This window comes from Polyodon spathula, chromosome 30 (genome assembly GCF_017654505.1).
Source record: "Polyodon spathula isolate WHYD16114869_AA chromosome 30, ASM1765450v1, whole genome shotgun sequence".
NCBI classification, from domain to species: Eukaryota; Metazoa; Chordata; class Actinopteri; order Acipenseriformes; family Polyodontidae; genus Polyodon; species Polyodon spathula.
This window is the reverse complement of record NC_054563.1, coordinates 7,274,437-7,290,172: the sequence shown is the minus strand read 5'-3', so window position 1 is coordinate 7,290,172 and position 15,736 is coordinate 7,274,437. Positions and strand designations below refer to the sequence as shown.

General features: G+C 35.2%; 2 protein-coding genes across 4 annotated transcripts in view; both read left to right on the top strand.

Annotated features, from left to right (window-relative positions):
* The window catches only part of LOC121302762 (testis-expressed protein 26-like), an 8,558-nt gene extending 2,653 nt beyond the window's left edge, over positions 1-5,905 (top strand). For 2 of the 3 annotated variants that reach the window (XM_041232946.1, XM_041232947.1), the window contains exons 2-7: positions 1,121-1,205; positions 2,322-2,484; positions 2,991-3,138; positions 3,975-4,142; positions 4,810-4,971; positions 5,218-5,905. In XM_041232946.1, the coding sequence (XP_041088880.1) occupies positions 1,121-1,205; positions 2,322-2,484; positions 2,991-3,138; positions 3,975-4,142; positions 4,810-4,971; positions 5,218-5,342 (851 nt within the window). In that variant the 3' untranslated portion in view covers positions 5,343-5,905. Of the gene's footprint in view, positions 1-707; positions 1,206-2,321; positions 2,485-2,990; positions 3,139-3,974; positions 4,143-4,809; positions 4,972-5,217 lie in introns of those variants that run through there. The other variant, XM_041232945.1, reaches the window with a different exon arrangement.
* A 1,660-nt stretch (positions 5,906-7,565) lies between these two features.
* wdr95 (WD40 repeat domain 95) overlaps positions 7,566-15,736 on the top strand; it is a 28,642-nt gene continuing 20,471 nt past the window's right edge. Inside the window, exons 1-4 of the mRNA XM_041232640.1 lie at positions 7,566-7,787; positions 9,627-9,897; positions 14,698-14,751; positions 15,462-15,545. Coding sequence (XP_041088574.1) covers positions 7,720-7,787; positions 9,627-9,897; positions 14,698-14,751; positions 15,462-15,545 — 477 coding nt within the window. The 5' untranslated portion in view covers positions 7,566-7,719. The remainder of the gene's footprint in view (positions 7,788-9,626; positions 9,898-14,697; positions 14,752-15,461; positions 15,546-15,736) is intronic.

Here is a 15,736-nt window from a genome sequence, read left to right as displayed (position 1 = left end):
AGTTGGTAGAGACCTATCCCAACAGACTCACAGCTGTAATTGCTGCCAAAGGTGCTTCCACCAAGTATTAACTCAGCGGGGGGTGGAGACTTCTCCAATTATAATATTTCAGTTTTGTATTTTTAATATATAAAATTTTTTTCTCAATAAAAAACTATTTTCCCCTTAACAGTGTGGAGTATGGTGTGTAGATAAGTGGAAAAAAAAAACATCATTTAAATGCATGAAACTCTGAGGCACTGACACAACATAATGTGAAAAAAGTTCAAGTGGGTGTAGACTTTCTATAGACACTGTGTGTGTGTGTGTGTGTGTGTGTGTGTGTGTGTGTGTGTGTGTGTGTGTGTGTGTGTGTGTGTGTGTGTGTATATATATATATATATATATATATATATATATATGTGTGTGTGTGTGTATCAATTATTTTCTGTTTTATATTTGTAATTAATTTAGAACAAATTTGTAGATTTTATTTTTCACTTTGACATTATGGACTTTTTTTGTGTTGATCAGTGGCAAAAACTCCTAATTAAATCCATTTTGATTCCATGTTGTAACACAATAAAATGTGGAAAAGTCCAAGGGGGGTGAATACTTTTGAGAGCCACTGTATGTACAGTATATATATATATATATATATATATATATATATATATATATATATATATATATATATATATATATATATATATATATATACACTATTATATACTATGTCTGTTTTCAAAAGCGTACTTGTGTTTATAAAACTGGTCAGGTAAGTAAAGCCCACAATGGCGTGGTTTACATGCAATAGTAAAAATAAGTCTCATCTTCTTGGCACACTATTTTGGTAGTACCTTTCCAGCAATTTGGGTTTGCATAGTTTTCTTTTAGGTATAGAAATTCTCTCTAAATCTGACCTCTATTTTCCTTCTGCTTCCTGTCCCACCTTTGACCTCTCTATCTCACTATTATGTATTTGTTAAGCTGGAAACACAGTGGTCCCACTGCCCGGTAGGGACATCATGCAAATAAATGCAATGCAATGCAATGTAAAAAATGGCATTTACAGGTACAGTATGTGTTAGAAATGTTTGGTTAATACAATTTATTTTCTATTTCCATGGGCCTTTTACAGATGGCAAGAAGCGCTGGGATCCTTATGAAACTACAAATAACCGTGACTATGTTTACAGACCAAATCCTGCAACAGAAGCTGTTCGGTAAGCCTTAAGATCTTAAAAGACTTATGGTATTGATAAGCAAAGTACTATATGTATTTCTTTTCTTAAGGCTACCGTATTTTAAAGATCAAGTTGCTTTAAATGTCATTTTAATCATTTTTTTACATTTCTCTTATCCGCTAACAAACGCTTTTTATCTACTAGCCAGCCGAGAAAAGCAAACAGCAGCCCATCATAGTTTATTCTAATAAACGTAACTGTTACACGCTGGTAGAGTATGTTTAAAAATGCACTGTGTTCAATATTAATATAGCATTTAGATTTCAAGACCACATCACTTTAACACTTTCCATGAACTATTTTCTAAACAATGTTTTTAAAGCAGGAGAAAGGCAGACAAAAATTTAACACATCCTATCGACTTAATGTATTAAACTTAAATAAATGACCAGCAATGAATAACAAAATAAACCGTTCTGTACATATGAAACATATCTAATTTAATAAAAATGAAGCAATTCCAGAGCAATATACTTTACAATGCAAATAAACAAACAGAAACAGTACTCGTTATAATTTTAAAATATGTATTAAAATTTAAATGAATCAATCTATTGCCATTCGCTACGTCCTTCTAAACCACTCTGAGTTCATTTCAGGTCATCCGAGGTCATCAGTGTGGGAGGGCACATGTCCGGTGATTGGCTAAAACAGGCAAAAGGGGAGAGGAGACATGTCAGCCTTTGCTATTATGTAGACAGTTTTACTCAGTGTTCCTGTAAGCCATCTGAAGAAATGGAAGAATGGAATTTGTTTGCAATTATTCCGTGTGGTTCTGTTGCTCCAGTATTACGTTATTGTCTCATGTTGATCACATGGTCACAGAAATAAGATGGTTCACGTTTTTAATTTGTCCAGCATCATTGTGTGTCAGTAGCTCTATATGCTCACACATGTATAGCTATGCTTTGTTTAACATCCCACTCTGAAAAAAGAAACGTGGATGACAAAAATGCCTGATGAAAATGTTATGTTTTAAATTTAAAGATTATCGATTTTGTACAGTAAGGTTATAAAACAACTTTGGTACAAATATATAAAAACTTTTTTTTTCCCATAATATAATGCACTGACTCTTTTTTTAAAAATTCACAGCCCCATGTCTTCAAATGCATATACCTTCCCATATGAACTGAGTGGCCCTGTTGGTGCTAACAGATACAGTGAGGACTTCTGTTGGCAGCCGTATTCAAAACCTGAACGCATACAAAGTGGGTCCTGTATGGGAAGTAAGAGAGACAATCCTAAACCCCTACTGGTAATAATATTGTAGTTTTGTTTCAATCTATTATTTTCTACTCATACAGCAGATTATAAATGTTTCACCTTGTTAATTTGCCCTTTAATTTTACAGTTTTCTCATGCTTCTCCCATTGTTAAATAATGCATTTATGATAGTTTACTATGGCTTGCCATGTTTTAAAAAATATATACCTTACCGGGAATTACAATGCTTACCTATGCTTTACAATGCTTTATAGAACTTTGCTAAAAACATTTAAATTATAGTACTTTACTAAAACGTTTTCTGAGAGAAATATAAACATTTTCTTATAATGGTGTAATATCAAGAAACTGATCAAAACATTTGTTCAACAGCTCCAGTCTGCAACTTAATTGTTTCTTGCTAGATTTATCGTGTTACAATTAGTGCTATAATATAGATTCAAGATATGGCCCAACATGTACAGTATAGTGGTCCAGTATTGTACCATACAAAGGTGGTTCTGAAGCGAATGCATTCTTTGTTCCTTTCTTGTGCAGGATTGGAGGGTGCACAGAGGAGAGAAACAGAAATCGTTAGTTTGCAAGTCACCCTGGAATAAACCTGTTTCTGATGAAGAGATAAGAAAAGCGTTGTCAGGACAGTACCACTCAACCTATAGGGAGGACTATTTGGGTTTACCTCCAGGTACTGAGAACTCTCAGCTTGCCCTCTACTGTTCAACAAAACAGTCCATGCATTTGAAAGATTGTATGTTAACACCTGCTTCAATTTCGTACCGATCTCTGTCTCTCGCTCTCTCTCTCTCTGTGTTAAACATACCAAAATGCTGGGAAGTATATATATATATATATATATATATATATATATATATATATATATATATATATATATATATATATATATATATATATATATATATATATATATATAATAATAATAATAATATAATATTATAATAATAATATTATATAATAATAATAATAATAATAATAATAATAATAATAATAATAATAATAATAATAATGCAACCACTCAGAATTATTGCAAACATCATAAAAAAAATTATGGGGCAATAAAAATAAAAATACGAGTTTTATTTGCAGGCTACTTACTCTTTTTTTTTTATATATTACACATATTTTTAAAATCTTTTTATATATAAGTCATCTACGTAAAGTATGCGGTTTCTTTTTGGAAGCCAGTAAATATTTATACAACTGATTCCTTTATGCCAACATGGTGTATCCCTTATACAGATTTACATCAGTAAATCAGTATGGTAATATTGCAGTTTTACTATGCTTTTCCCATGCTTATACTAAGCATTTACCATCTTTCAACATGGTTTGCCATACAATTTCTTTACTACACCTCTGTGGTTTACAATGCTCACTCTGCATGAACACGTACAAGTACAAGCATGTTAGATGTTGGTTGCATTTTTTTTGTTTTAATGAATGACAGCTGCTTTACTAATTCTGTTGGTAGCATTTCAGTTGATTGATATTTCCACGTCTCAGATTTTCAAGGAAAACAAGTGCCTCCTAACTGGAAGAAGGAACTCTCTCACTTGCCTTTGACTGAGTTTAGATACTGCTACCAACATCCAAAGCAGAGTCCTGAACTTAAGAGCTCCACCTCCCGCTATGGAAGCAATGCATCTCATCCTTTTCCAGCTAAAGGAGTGGGTAAGTTGTAACCATAGTTAAACTTGTCAATTAAACTGTAGAATTCAATGGAGTGGTTGGTTTGGACCTGTTTGATGTACAGAAGGGTAACCCACCTGCACTAGTGCAATAACCAATTCTGTGACATTTGAACTCTGGCTAAACCTGCATCATAGATCACGTGGGACCAGAAGGTTTGGAAGTTCACAGTTTCACATGATTTCTTTGGAATCAGGAAGTACTAAAATGGGAACGGTCAACTAGGATTCTCAGGATAATGGCAGGTATATTCTGATAGGAAAAGTTACAAAAAAGTGTCTGCAGCTGTTGCTGTGTATACCTTAAATGTACACACTTTAGAGCCACACTGCCTTTCTACAGATAGAGACATACATAGAAATGTGCCAGTGTGGCTTCCAGCTCATTCTTCTTCGACTCTATAGGCCTTTCAAACAAATAAACATGCCTGTTTAGTTTAAGGAGACTAGCAGGCTTCAAGGTGATTTCTTTAGAGAATGTAAACAAAGTGGAAAGCCTACACAGTCTAGTTTCTGAAGTTATAAACGGTGCAGAATGCTAAACAATAGTAAACAAGGGCTGTTTAGTACATAAAACGAACATGGTTATGGAACACTGTAGCTTTAAAAACATTTAAAAAATAAAACTTTGTTAATTTCTGATGTTTTAGTTCCAAGTGTGACCCTCGCTCACATCATTAATCAGGAGAGTAAGAAGCAGCTGACTACCAACCAGAGGATGTTTGGAAACAAGAGCATGGGCATTTCAACAGCTCTGAACTCTTTGCAGCCTAGAGAACCTCAAGAATTCCTTATGACTGTTCCTGAGCAAGGTATGCACCTGTATAAGAAAATCTTACTAGATTCATAATGTATACCTAAATTTAGGCCATCACAATAGATTTTTAAATATCTCATGTTAAAGCATTTGAATACTATATGTCCCAGAGCGTACTTTTATTTTTACAATCACTGCACCTCATTGTTGCAAATCCATAGTGTTGTAAAATATTCCCATTTAGTTCCTGAATATATTTGAATAAATGTAGCGTAACATTTTATTTTCAATTTATTTGCAGACAGAGCAGTGTTGCAAAGATTTCCGAAAAACACTGCTGGCAGCCAAGCTAAGGATGTTTCAGGAGGGTCACCAGCCGAGCCAGCAGATCCAGTGTGGATGTCAGGGCTGCCCGGTCCTGTGTAGCCTGCAGTACCTGGAAAAAGCATTGAATCATAATAAGAGCAGGATAGATAGCATTTCTGAGTGTTGAGTAAGACCTCTGCAATCAGTGCTGCAAAAAGTGTGATTTGCAATGCTCTTTTCCTTTGTGTGTCTGCCTTGAATTGACAGATACTGTCTAAAAAAAAGAAAAAAAAGAAAATCAGTAAAACAGAATTGTATGTTGATGAAATGGAAGATTTTAAATGTTCTGCATTTTATGATGGTAAAGAAACAACCATAGAACTGTATATCAATTAAGTTGCTGTTGGAGTATGTTTTGTGAAAACTGTTATCCAGCTCATACCCAGCATGACAATTTTAATAGACTTGAGGGAGGTCAGACAAATTCTGGAAGTGGAGGGGGGGGGGGGTCCAACTTTTGATTTTAATTAGTAGGTGATTGTTTACTTATTCTGGTTTCAACAATGTTTGTGGCTTGGATCATTTGTCTTCCTATACTGGGTAAGGTAAAGTGACAAGAATGAAATGAGTTGATAACAAATACTGAGCAATTTGTATTTAAATAAAAGGACTGTAAAGCATAATAAATTATGAAAGTATAATCTTTTGTTTGAAAATGATAATTTTGATACAGAAGTGTGCAAAGGAGAACCTGTGTCATATCACTCATATTCAAACCCACCCTAACTGGTGGATATAACACACAGCACTGCCATGTTATAGTTTATTCCTACAGCACTCCGAACCTGCAGCCACTTGTACCAACATACGCACAATACAGTAAACCCTGTTTCATTTTGTTCCAGTATAATACTGGGGCTACTGTCAGCTCCAACTGCAGTCTACAATCTAATCTGAAAACTGACATTGCATAAGCTTGTATCACATTTCATACTGTATAATTGCTAGTGACAAATAAATTCACCTACCTATAATATTTTGCCGATGGACCAGGTTACACTAGATCAGGGGTCTCCAAACCTGGTCCTGGAGAGCCCCTATCCAGCAGGTTGTATAGGTGTCTTTACATCATCAGTGGCTAAAGATCTGAACACCTGTTAATCTTGACTAACCAAGCCAATAACTGATTCAATTAAGTAACTGAGAGATTGGATGAAACGAAAACCAGCAGCCACAGTAGCTCTCCAGGACCAGGGTTGGAAACCCCTGAACTAGATAATAATTGCTAGCAAGCATTGCTTTGCTATAATTTATACACATTGCCTCTGAATTGCCTACTGTAAAATACTGAGCAAGCTTGTTCACAAAAGCAGCAGCAATCTTCTGTGATGCCGTATTGAATTTAAATGAAATTGTTGGTAATAGTTTCAGCAATATTACAAATAAGTATTTTTTCTTTAAATATGTACATTTTTAACAGTTATGTTATACCCACACAGTCAGACTTGTTTAATATAACTTCAAATGGGATGGTATTGCATTGATTATAATAGTCTACAATACATTGTAACAATTAAAACATGTAAGATACTGTAAGCATACACATTGCTGTGTTTTGTAAGATATATTGCACTACTGTACTTCTCATTTGGAACATTTAAATACTGTATAGCAACTTACTTTCATATGAACCTTCTTATCTCAGGCTTTTGTTTCACAAATTGATATAAAGTGGGGCGTGGCGAGGTACTATAAAATAAACAGCAACAGTTTGCCAAAAATAGGAAGTTGCTTTCACTGTGAGCATAAAAACCTTTTTTAAATACAAAGAAAAACATAATTGAGGAATGACTGAAACCATAAAAACGTATTATGTTAGCTTTAGTGCTCTTTGGAAACGAAAAGTGTGCTACTTCAGGAATTAAAAGACTCCTCTCTACCCTGTCACAAAAAAAGTACTACAGAATGAAGAACAAAGCCCATATTTTAAAAAGACTGACAGGTGTTTTCCACATTTTAATTTCCTTATGGTTTTATTTCCATGAGTGAATCATGTTTTATGAGTCCCTTTCACATCGATTATAGATAAATACATAGATTATAAACACAGGAGACAGACAGACAGACAAACACACAGCTATACGGATAGAAGCCTATATAATAAGTTATTTATTGCATTATGCAAACTCTTGAATAAATAACTTTATAATTAAACACTGAACAAATGATTTGCTGCAGGTGGAAGCTTAAGCCTCCCCTGTCACCTTTAGGTGTAATGCTAGAGTTAGACTAGCAGGTAACATGAGCTCACAACAAACAGCAACAGTGTATCCTGAAGGCGTCCGTATGCACAGCAGAGAGAAACAGTGCCTGGAAGAGAACCAAATGCAACAGTGAGAAACTTCTACAGAAATGGGTCTCTGAAAACTGTATGAAGAAGAATTAAAATACAATGCAGAGTGTTTTGTAAGACTGTCAAGCAAGCTATCTTTCAGACATGCCACTGGGAAAGAAAGTGCGTCCCAGCTCAGCCTCTGGAAAATTAGAAACCTACCACATTACCAGGTACAGTGCACTGGCAACACAAATTTTATTTAATTATATTTCAAACAGAAAAATAAATTTGTGACTGCATTTGAAAAGCTAAGTGTGTATGTAAACTAAATGCTTGCACAACATGTAGTCTTGTATTGGCTATATATCTGCTTACCTGCTTTTTTTTTGGGGGGGGGGGGTTGCGTGTTTTTTACAACCTCAGCTCAGTAGTAACATTTTATTTCTAATTTAATGTTCAGGAAAAACTGTTGGTTGTTTGTCAGGTATGAATGAAATCAGTGTTGTTTGGAGATTGTTTACTGTTGTCAAGGGACCAGCTGGTCACAGTATTTCATGGAAGGGCATTAACTGTGGAGCATTTTATGGTACTGGGGGCCAATTGTGTATGCTTAGCACTAGAAATATTTATTTAAGAAACAGATAAAATCACAATAAAAGGAAACTTGGCATACGTGTAAGCTTCCTGCTGCTTTTGCCCTGAGAAAATTAACACTGTAAAACTTTGCATTTAGAAAGCAGTTCGAATCTGAGCCCAAATCCAGCCGTTCTTATATACAATGTTATGAGGCAATGTTATTTAGTATGGTAGCTACCAGACCTCGAGAAAAAAATTAAATATGGGGATAACATGGTGGCAGTTGTATTGTCCTAAAGAAGCCCTAACAACCATTAGGAGATCACAGTATTACAATGGCTTTGCAACAAATATTGTACAGTGGTGCTGGCATCGTACCCCTCTTGTACTGAAATGATATGGTACCACGGTGCAGCAATGGTAACCATAGTAACTACCGCACATGTATCTAATGTACATATTTTGGATGGATAATTATGCACTCACTGATAGAAGCAGGATTCAAACCCAAGACTCCTTGGGCAATCTTGTTTGTATGTATATCATTGAACTGGAAATTTTTTAGCTGGCAGGTCTAAGGAGTCTAAAACTCTTACCATATTGCCTTACCAATTACAAGAGAGCACATGCTAACATTACTGCATTAATAAAACAGGACGACTGAAAGGATTACGTTTTTATACAGCTTGGATTGCTTAGACATTCAGTTACTTTGTATACGCTTCTTTTTAGTTTGGCTTTTTATTTATTTCTTTATTCATGGTTTTATCTTAGATGCTTTTTAAAGGAAAACTGGCCTTTAGTTGAAAGTGTTGTGTTTGAAGGAGCTTGTGAACAAAACATGGTGTTGAGAAAGAAGGAAGCAATCTTTACTAGCATAACAGTAGGGTTCTTACAAGACTTCAAAGCTGATGCCCAGGAACTATGTGATTTCAATGCAATAACTCCACATTTAATATTGTGTTCTGTGTAGCAACCTACACTATAAAAAACATCAACACAAGTCTGACATTTATTTTGATATTCAACAAGCAGTACAGTATATTCCTCCTATATGTAGAATAGCCTTTTATTTACTCTTTTTGCTTTGTTAATTTCTGAGGTGACACTAGATGAAACTGAATCAAGTAGACAATTGTTTTGACCGCTGCCTTCTTAGCATTTCTGAAGAAGACATAAACCGTAACATTTTGTCTTTAGTTTACAGAGCAATGAGGTCTGTGAAGCAACATACATTTATACATTGTATGGTGGTAAATACCACTGCTATAACTAAAATATACCCTAATATGTACAGTTGACCTTGTCTCTAGTACAGGACACGACTCGTGGTGGACAAAGAGAGATATAAACTCCAAGTGAGAGCAAATTAAAAAAGAAACAGGGTCACAAGACATACACATTTTAAGTTGCAATTTAAATGAATATTTGGCTGGAAAGGACTTAATTAATTGAAATAATGATTGTATTTGTTTGTCATTTGTGTTTTGCAGCATTTTAGAGGAGATAAGGCCAGCAACTGCAAAACTTGGTTCACTACGGCACCGTGCAAAAACGTCAGTAGCTGGCACCAGGTCTGATGCTGTTCATTGGCACTTTCAGTGGGAGGAACCACAGAAGAGCGAACAGCCTCCGGAATGGCTGGAAAAGGAGTTACTGAAGCAGCAGCACAGACGCCATTCCGTTAGTCTCGCTCAGAATGTAGCAGACAATGAAAATATCCTCCGATCAGCGGATCCTACAAGAAGTCTCCAAAAGTTAAAGGTTTGAAAAGTTAAGGGGGCATTTAAAAAAACAAAAGGTCTTTAATTAACTCCTATTTTTTGAAAGGAGAAAAAAAAAAAAAAAAAAAAAACATCTGTTCATTTTACAAAACCAGAACTAAAGTTTGAGTTTCAGAAGGGGCATTTTTAAAAAGAAAACAAAAGTTGAAATGCATTTGCGCTGCACAGTAAAATACCCCTTCTGAAATAAGCCCTAATTTTCAAAAGTAGAAGGTTCATTTTTAGTACTGGCAAAATGCTTAGTGACATATTTACAGCTGAATTGAAAGAACAGTGGGTTTCCAAGTAACTTCACAAGCCAGTAATGTCAGGATATTACTGTCAGGGTTCAGTTTATGACAAAGCATATTAAAAGTAAAGCAATTATAACACCCATACATAAAACATACAGAAAAATACAAGACATGTACAAAACATAAAAGCAAGTTTAATGGCCTAGTACCAGCTACTGTAAATAATATTGTAAATATAGGGTTCCCAGGTCTTATTTTACGTGTAACAGGACTACAGAGGCAGTATAATAAATACTCTATAACTGCATAGCTCTTTAAAAACTGGTAATTGATATGACCTTTTTCAGCCACAGAATATGAACTGCTCCGCTGTATAGTATAACAATGACTTGCAGAGTTTTTATTTTAATAACACTAATCCTGCACTGTCAGTGTTACGAGGATTATACAGGGTGCCCCCAATGCATTTTAGTCAGATGACAAGGTCAGCCATGGTCATTGATGTGTTAGTGACATTATCCCCAACACCCACCTGTGGTAACTCCTAGATTTTGCTGCCCACGTGCTCTGGTGTTATACGTCCTTCACATTTCACTGTCTTGCCATGAAACGCTCTTCAATAGCTTATTAAATTAGATGACATTCATTGAGGTTGATCCACTAAGACACCTGAAACTCAGTAAAACCAGCAAGAACAAAAAGACAAACAATATACAACACTTACATATGACGAACAGAGGCTTCACTGAGGAATCCAGTACGGTGTCAGGCCTGGATTTTGTCTACTGTCACCTGCCACGAAGCTTTAATCCTCTGTGTTTAATGGGTTTTTTTTGGGGGGGGGGTTCATGGCAACAATATATAGTGACCAAGTGACTTTGTAGTAATGCATTCTTTTGTAAGCTATGTAAGGTTTTAATGGCAACACTCATTCCCCTGTGCATGTCTGTGGAGCGATTTATTTATTCATTTGTTTATTTTCTTGTTGCTCAATATGTTGCTACGGTGTTACTAATGCACACATTAGTTGAGTCCTTTAAATCAATAGGCTCTTTTGATTTGTAAATACGTTCTATTTTACTGCAGTTGTTAAAAAGGTGCTTGAGGTATTGTTTTATATTAAGTATTTAATATCCTAACCCAGAAATACTGAAACCTGCATTAGGAAGGAAATCGAAATATTTGTTGAAAAGGACGGTGCGGGGGTGTGAAACATACAGCAATTGGCCACAAGGTGTCACTGCTCTTTTTGTGTCCTGTTAGACCTTTTATTTTCTCAAGGCAGGTGCACTGCTAGTTGTGTTGTGTACAACAACAACAAAAAAAAAAAAAGACATGAAGATTATTTTATCAGCTGCAGAAATACCTTAGACATACATTACTGTCATTTGGAATGTATTAAAAAACATTATTCATTCAGCTCCCTTGTGCCCTTGACTGCCAGCTGGTGTGCTAATGAAATGCTGGAAACACGATACAGGCAGCCTTAAACATTTCAACCAAAAGAATCTGCAAGGCCCTGAGAGACATTTTACCATATACTGCAACCAATAAGCATGACAAATAACTCAACCATGTTGGATTTGTTAGAGTTAACTGCTGGAGCCGATGCATACATCATGTAACTCAGTATTTATGGCTAATGTGCTACTCTGCCTACAGCTGCCATTGCAAGGAAATTCATAACTACCGACAAGAAATTAGACATTATATTTTTTTTAAAATGTCTTTCTCAAGGAGCTGCTAAGACTGAAGTTATGTCACATTAAATCTATTTATAGTCACAAGGTACACTCTGATGTGTCACAGCACGTCTGCAGGTAAGTGGCTTGACAGCGAGAACAGAAGTCAGTGAGTGGGCTGGAGCAGGGAGAAGTCACTCCATTGGAAGTGGCACTGGAATTGCCATAGTTGGGCAGTTCTGAAAATACATGTAAATAAAATATATGTTTTCATTACATTTGTATTTTGTAATTTGTAATGCAAATGCCAATTTTGTATCCTGAGTATTTTGTAATTTCAAAAATACTCCAAAATACATTGTCAGTAATAGTTTAAATATTTTAACCTGCAGCTGTATGAAATTGAATTATAGTGATCGCATATTCGATTGGGACTAACTTTAAATCAACAGGACAGTCTAGCGAAATCGCAGATGTTGGCAAAAGCTTGAGAGAGAGACAGGTTTTTATTAGACATATAGATTAGATAGAGATTATAGTATAGACAGAGTCTCCCACATTGTCCAGTCTCAATAATTCAGCAATGGGCAAATGTTCTGCTTTGTGGAAAGCATCTGGTTGAAAAACTGCTGAAAAAATGCTGGAGATCTGCAATTGTATTTTGTATTGAAAATACATTTCCTGAGTATTTTGCCCAACCCTGCAAATTGGGCATTCCAAATTTAGTGCAAAAAACAGGGGTCGAGTTATTGAAAAGATAGATATAAAAAGCTGTACTCCTGCTCCCCACCTTGTCCTCCATGGCTGTGCCTGTTACTCCAAGCTTACTAAGAGGTGTCAATTAACCCAGGAGGTTCCAAAAGGTTGTGACCCACTCACATCAAGACTGTTAACAAGCTGTAGACCTTTAATCAACTGTTGCCTTAATGAACATCAATGCCCTGACTACAGATATCGAAGTCTGCTTTTATTATTATTATTTTTTTGTTTCATTCTCTTCTGTGGTCTCGTCACTAAGAAACTGGATAGCCACTCTGAGCATTGCAATGGCCTGACACAATAAAGCCTTCACTCCATCACATCTCATCGCTTTCAATCATCACAAATCTGAAATGTGTTGCTGCTGCAGAAGAACTATTGTTATTTTAAGTTCATTATTAATGAGTTGGTTAAAACCAACAGGACTTTTGGCAGATGCGTATTCCACTAGAAGGAGTCATAACGGATTTTTAGTATAAAGGATATGCAGGTAGAGTTTTTACATTTGAATGATAATATGGTGCTATCATGCTTGGCTGTATAGATTATGATATAAATTGTTCGTACTTCAGTTTTTTTTTAATGTTTGGTATAAATTTGTGCAACAGTTAATGGACTGGAGAACAAAGTTGCTGTTCTAACAGACTAATCCAGTTGCGAATACAATTTTTTTTGTATGGCTGGGACTAAGTTTGCATACAGTGCTATGGGATCTTTATCAAACCTAGTCCTATATATATATATATATATATATATAAAAACTAGAAAATATTTTTTGGAGGAAGCAAGCAAGAGAAAATGCATTTAATTGTAAATGTATATATTTTTAAATGACTATATCAGTACAGTATTATAATATGCAATCAGCTGTTACGATATTCTGAATACCAGCTAGCAGTGTTACATCATATGAAGTTAGCAGAGTGTTTCAGTCTGATATTGTTGTATTTCAGATATTTTTACGTTTTAAGTGGATGTCTTACTTTTCGATGTCTGTGAAAGAAATGTTCTTTCCCTTCAATTCCCGCTTCTAACCTGAAGAAAAGAAAAACATTATGTTTTTATAACATGAAGGAAGCTTATTATTAAGAATGTCTATAAATATTAGTCAAATTAGTTTTCATGCCAAAGCATGACTAATGTTTATCCTTTGTAATTTATTAATGCATGTTTGAAGGGCTGACAGGGTTTCTTGTTGCTAGGGAGCCAATGATATCCAAGTGATGTCATTGGTGTCAGCTTAGGTGCATTTTCTTGAAACTTTGAATGCATTTAGAAGGGCTCTGTTATTAGTGTATAAAAACGAAGTGAGAATCTCATTAGTCTGGTTCTCGTGATGACAATTATTGTGCTTCTTTGTTGCTTATTTCACCTCATTCAGAACCCTCGCTCACTACATATCATGATAATATATCGTCGTCGACTCAAATATCACTGGTACCACAAAACTACATTTTCTAGAAGAATTCCTTTGACACGTATTTCAATAAGAGGTCTTTTGATAACACTGAAGAATTTGACTATGTTACTTTAGTATTACAACAACATTCACTTTCTAGCGATGCAAAATGATCAGGGTTGATCGTTTGCCCTTTAACCCCACTCAAACCCCTTGCTTACTAAATTGTATTCCTGAACACATAATTAGCCTATTTTAAAATACTGTATAACCAAAAGCTGCTAATGAATACTGGGATTTCTGTTCTTCATTTTAGCCCCTAATATGAATTTCTGCAATAGTGACTAGCAGAAATGTACTTTTGGTCAAGGAGGAAAGGAGAAAAAGTTGCATTTGTATCCATGCATGTTTCTGCCTTTTCCTTGTAGCTCCCAGAGTTTACTAACTGGATGGTGAGTTAAAGATTGCACGAAGTGTTGGATTTGAGTGTAGTTGTTTTGCCAAATGAAAATTGACATTGAGTTCAACATGATTTTTTTTTTTTTCGTTGTGCTTGTGATTTATTTGAATGCTTGCTTGAATAGCATGCATATAGGTGTTACAAGATAAGAGGAAATTGAAGTCCAAACTTGACAAGACAAACTCAAAGAATAACTGAGGTGCAAATATAAATAGAATTTTAATAAAATATTTTTTGTTTTTAACAGATTGAACAGAGAGTATCACTTGGAAATCTAGAGAAACTCAAGGTGGCTTTTGAGGTAGATGTTTTCATGTTTTGCTTATATCAAGGGAAAAGGCACATCTGAGTCAGTAAAAGACTAATCCCTGCAGGGTAATGGAAGTACGGAATAATCAGCCTCTGCCTGAATGGAGAGGCCTTGGGCTAGGTACTGCTTAATAGTGAGGTCACCTCCGGCCTCTGCCTCTGCCAGCTTCAACATTATAACAACAACATTATATATTAGAATGCATTCTAAATTTACAGCAACCCCATTATAGTGTAGGCTGTTTATTTCTTATTTAAAAAAAAAAGAAAATTGAGTTAGCCATGTAAAAAATATGCGATATATACAAAAATAACAAAAAGAGACAATTGAAGCTATAACTGCCCTTTACTATCTTACGTTTGATTAGATTTAATTTATTGTTATCCACCAAGGTAACTTGTTCTCTTTTAAATAAACTTTAATAAACTAAAAATTAACTTTTAAAAATAGTAAATATTGCTTGTGCAAAACTGGATGTTCATTTCATATGTGTAATCTTAGCTGTTTGCAGGCCATTTGGGAATTCAATTAAAATAAAACCAAGACAAGAAAAGGTACTTACTTGTTAAGTTTAACAACCAATGTGAATCCCCTGTACTATTAACTAACAGCGTAAACTCCTGTTTTTCAATGCTTTTTTTCACAGTTCATCTAAATGAAGCCGTTTTAATGAGTTCACCACTTGCCTCCCTGTGCTTTAGGAATTTGAAAAGAATGGCAGGAGATCTTTGGATGAGGTCAACTTCAAGCGAATCGTTAAGAAGTGCTCAGGACTACATGGGATTGTACGGGTTGGAAAATGCCAACAAATATAAGTTTAGGTCATGGGAATGTTATTTGCAAGAGCAGACAAACTATAAACCTGTACTCAAATTTGACATTTTTACAACATACTGCACTGGGTCTGTTAATGGCTTTAATCAAGCCTTCTTATATTTGGCCAGTAGCTGACTTTAGGGGTGGGGAGACCAAATGA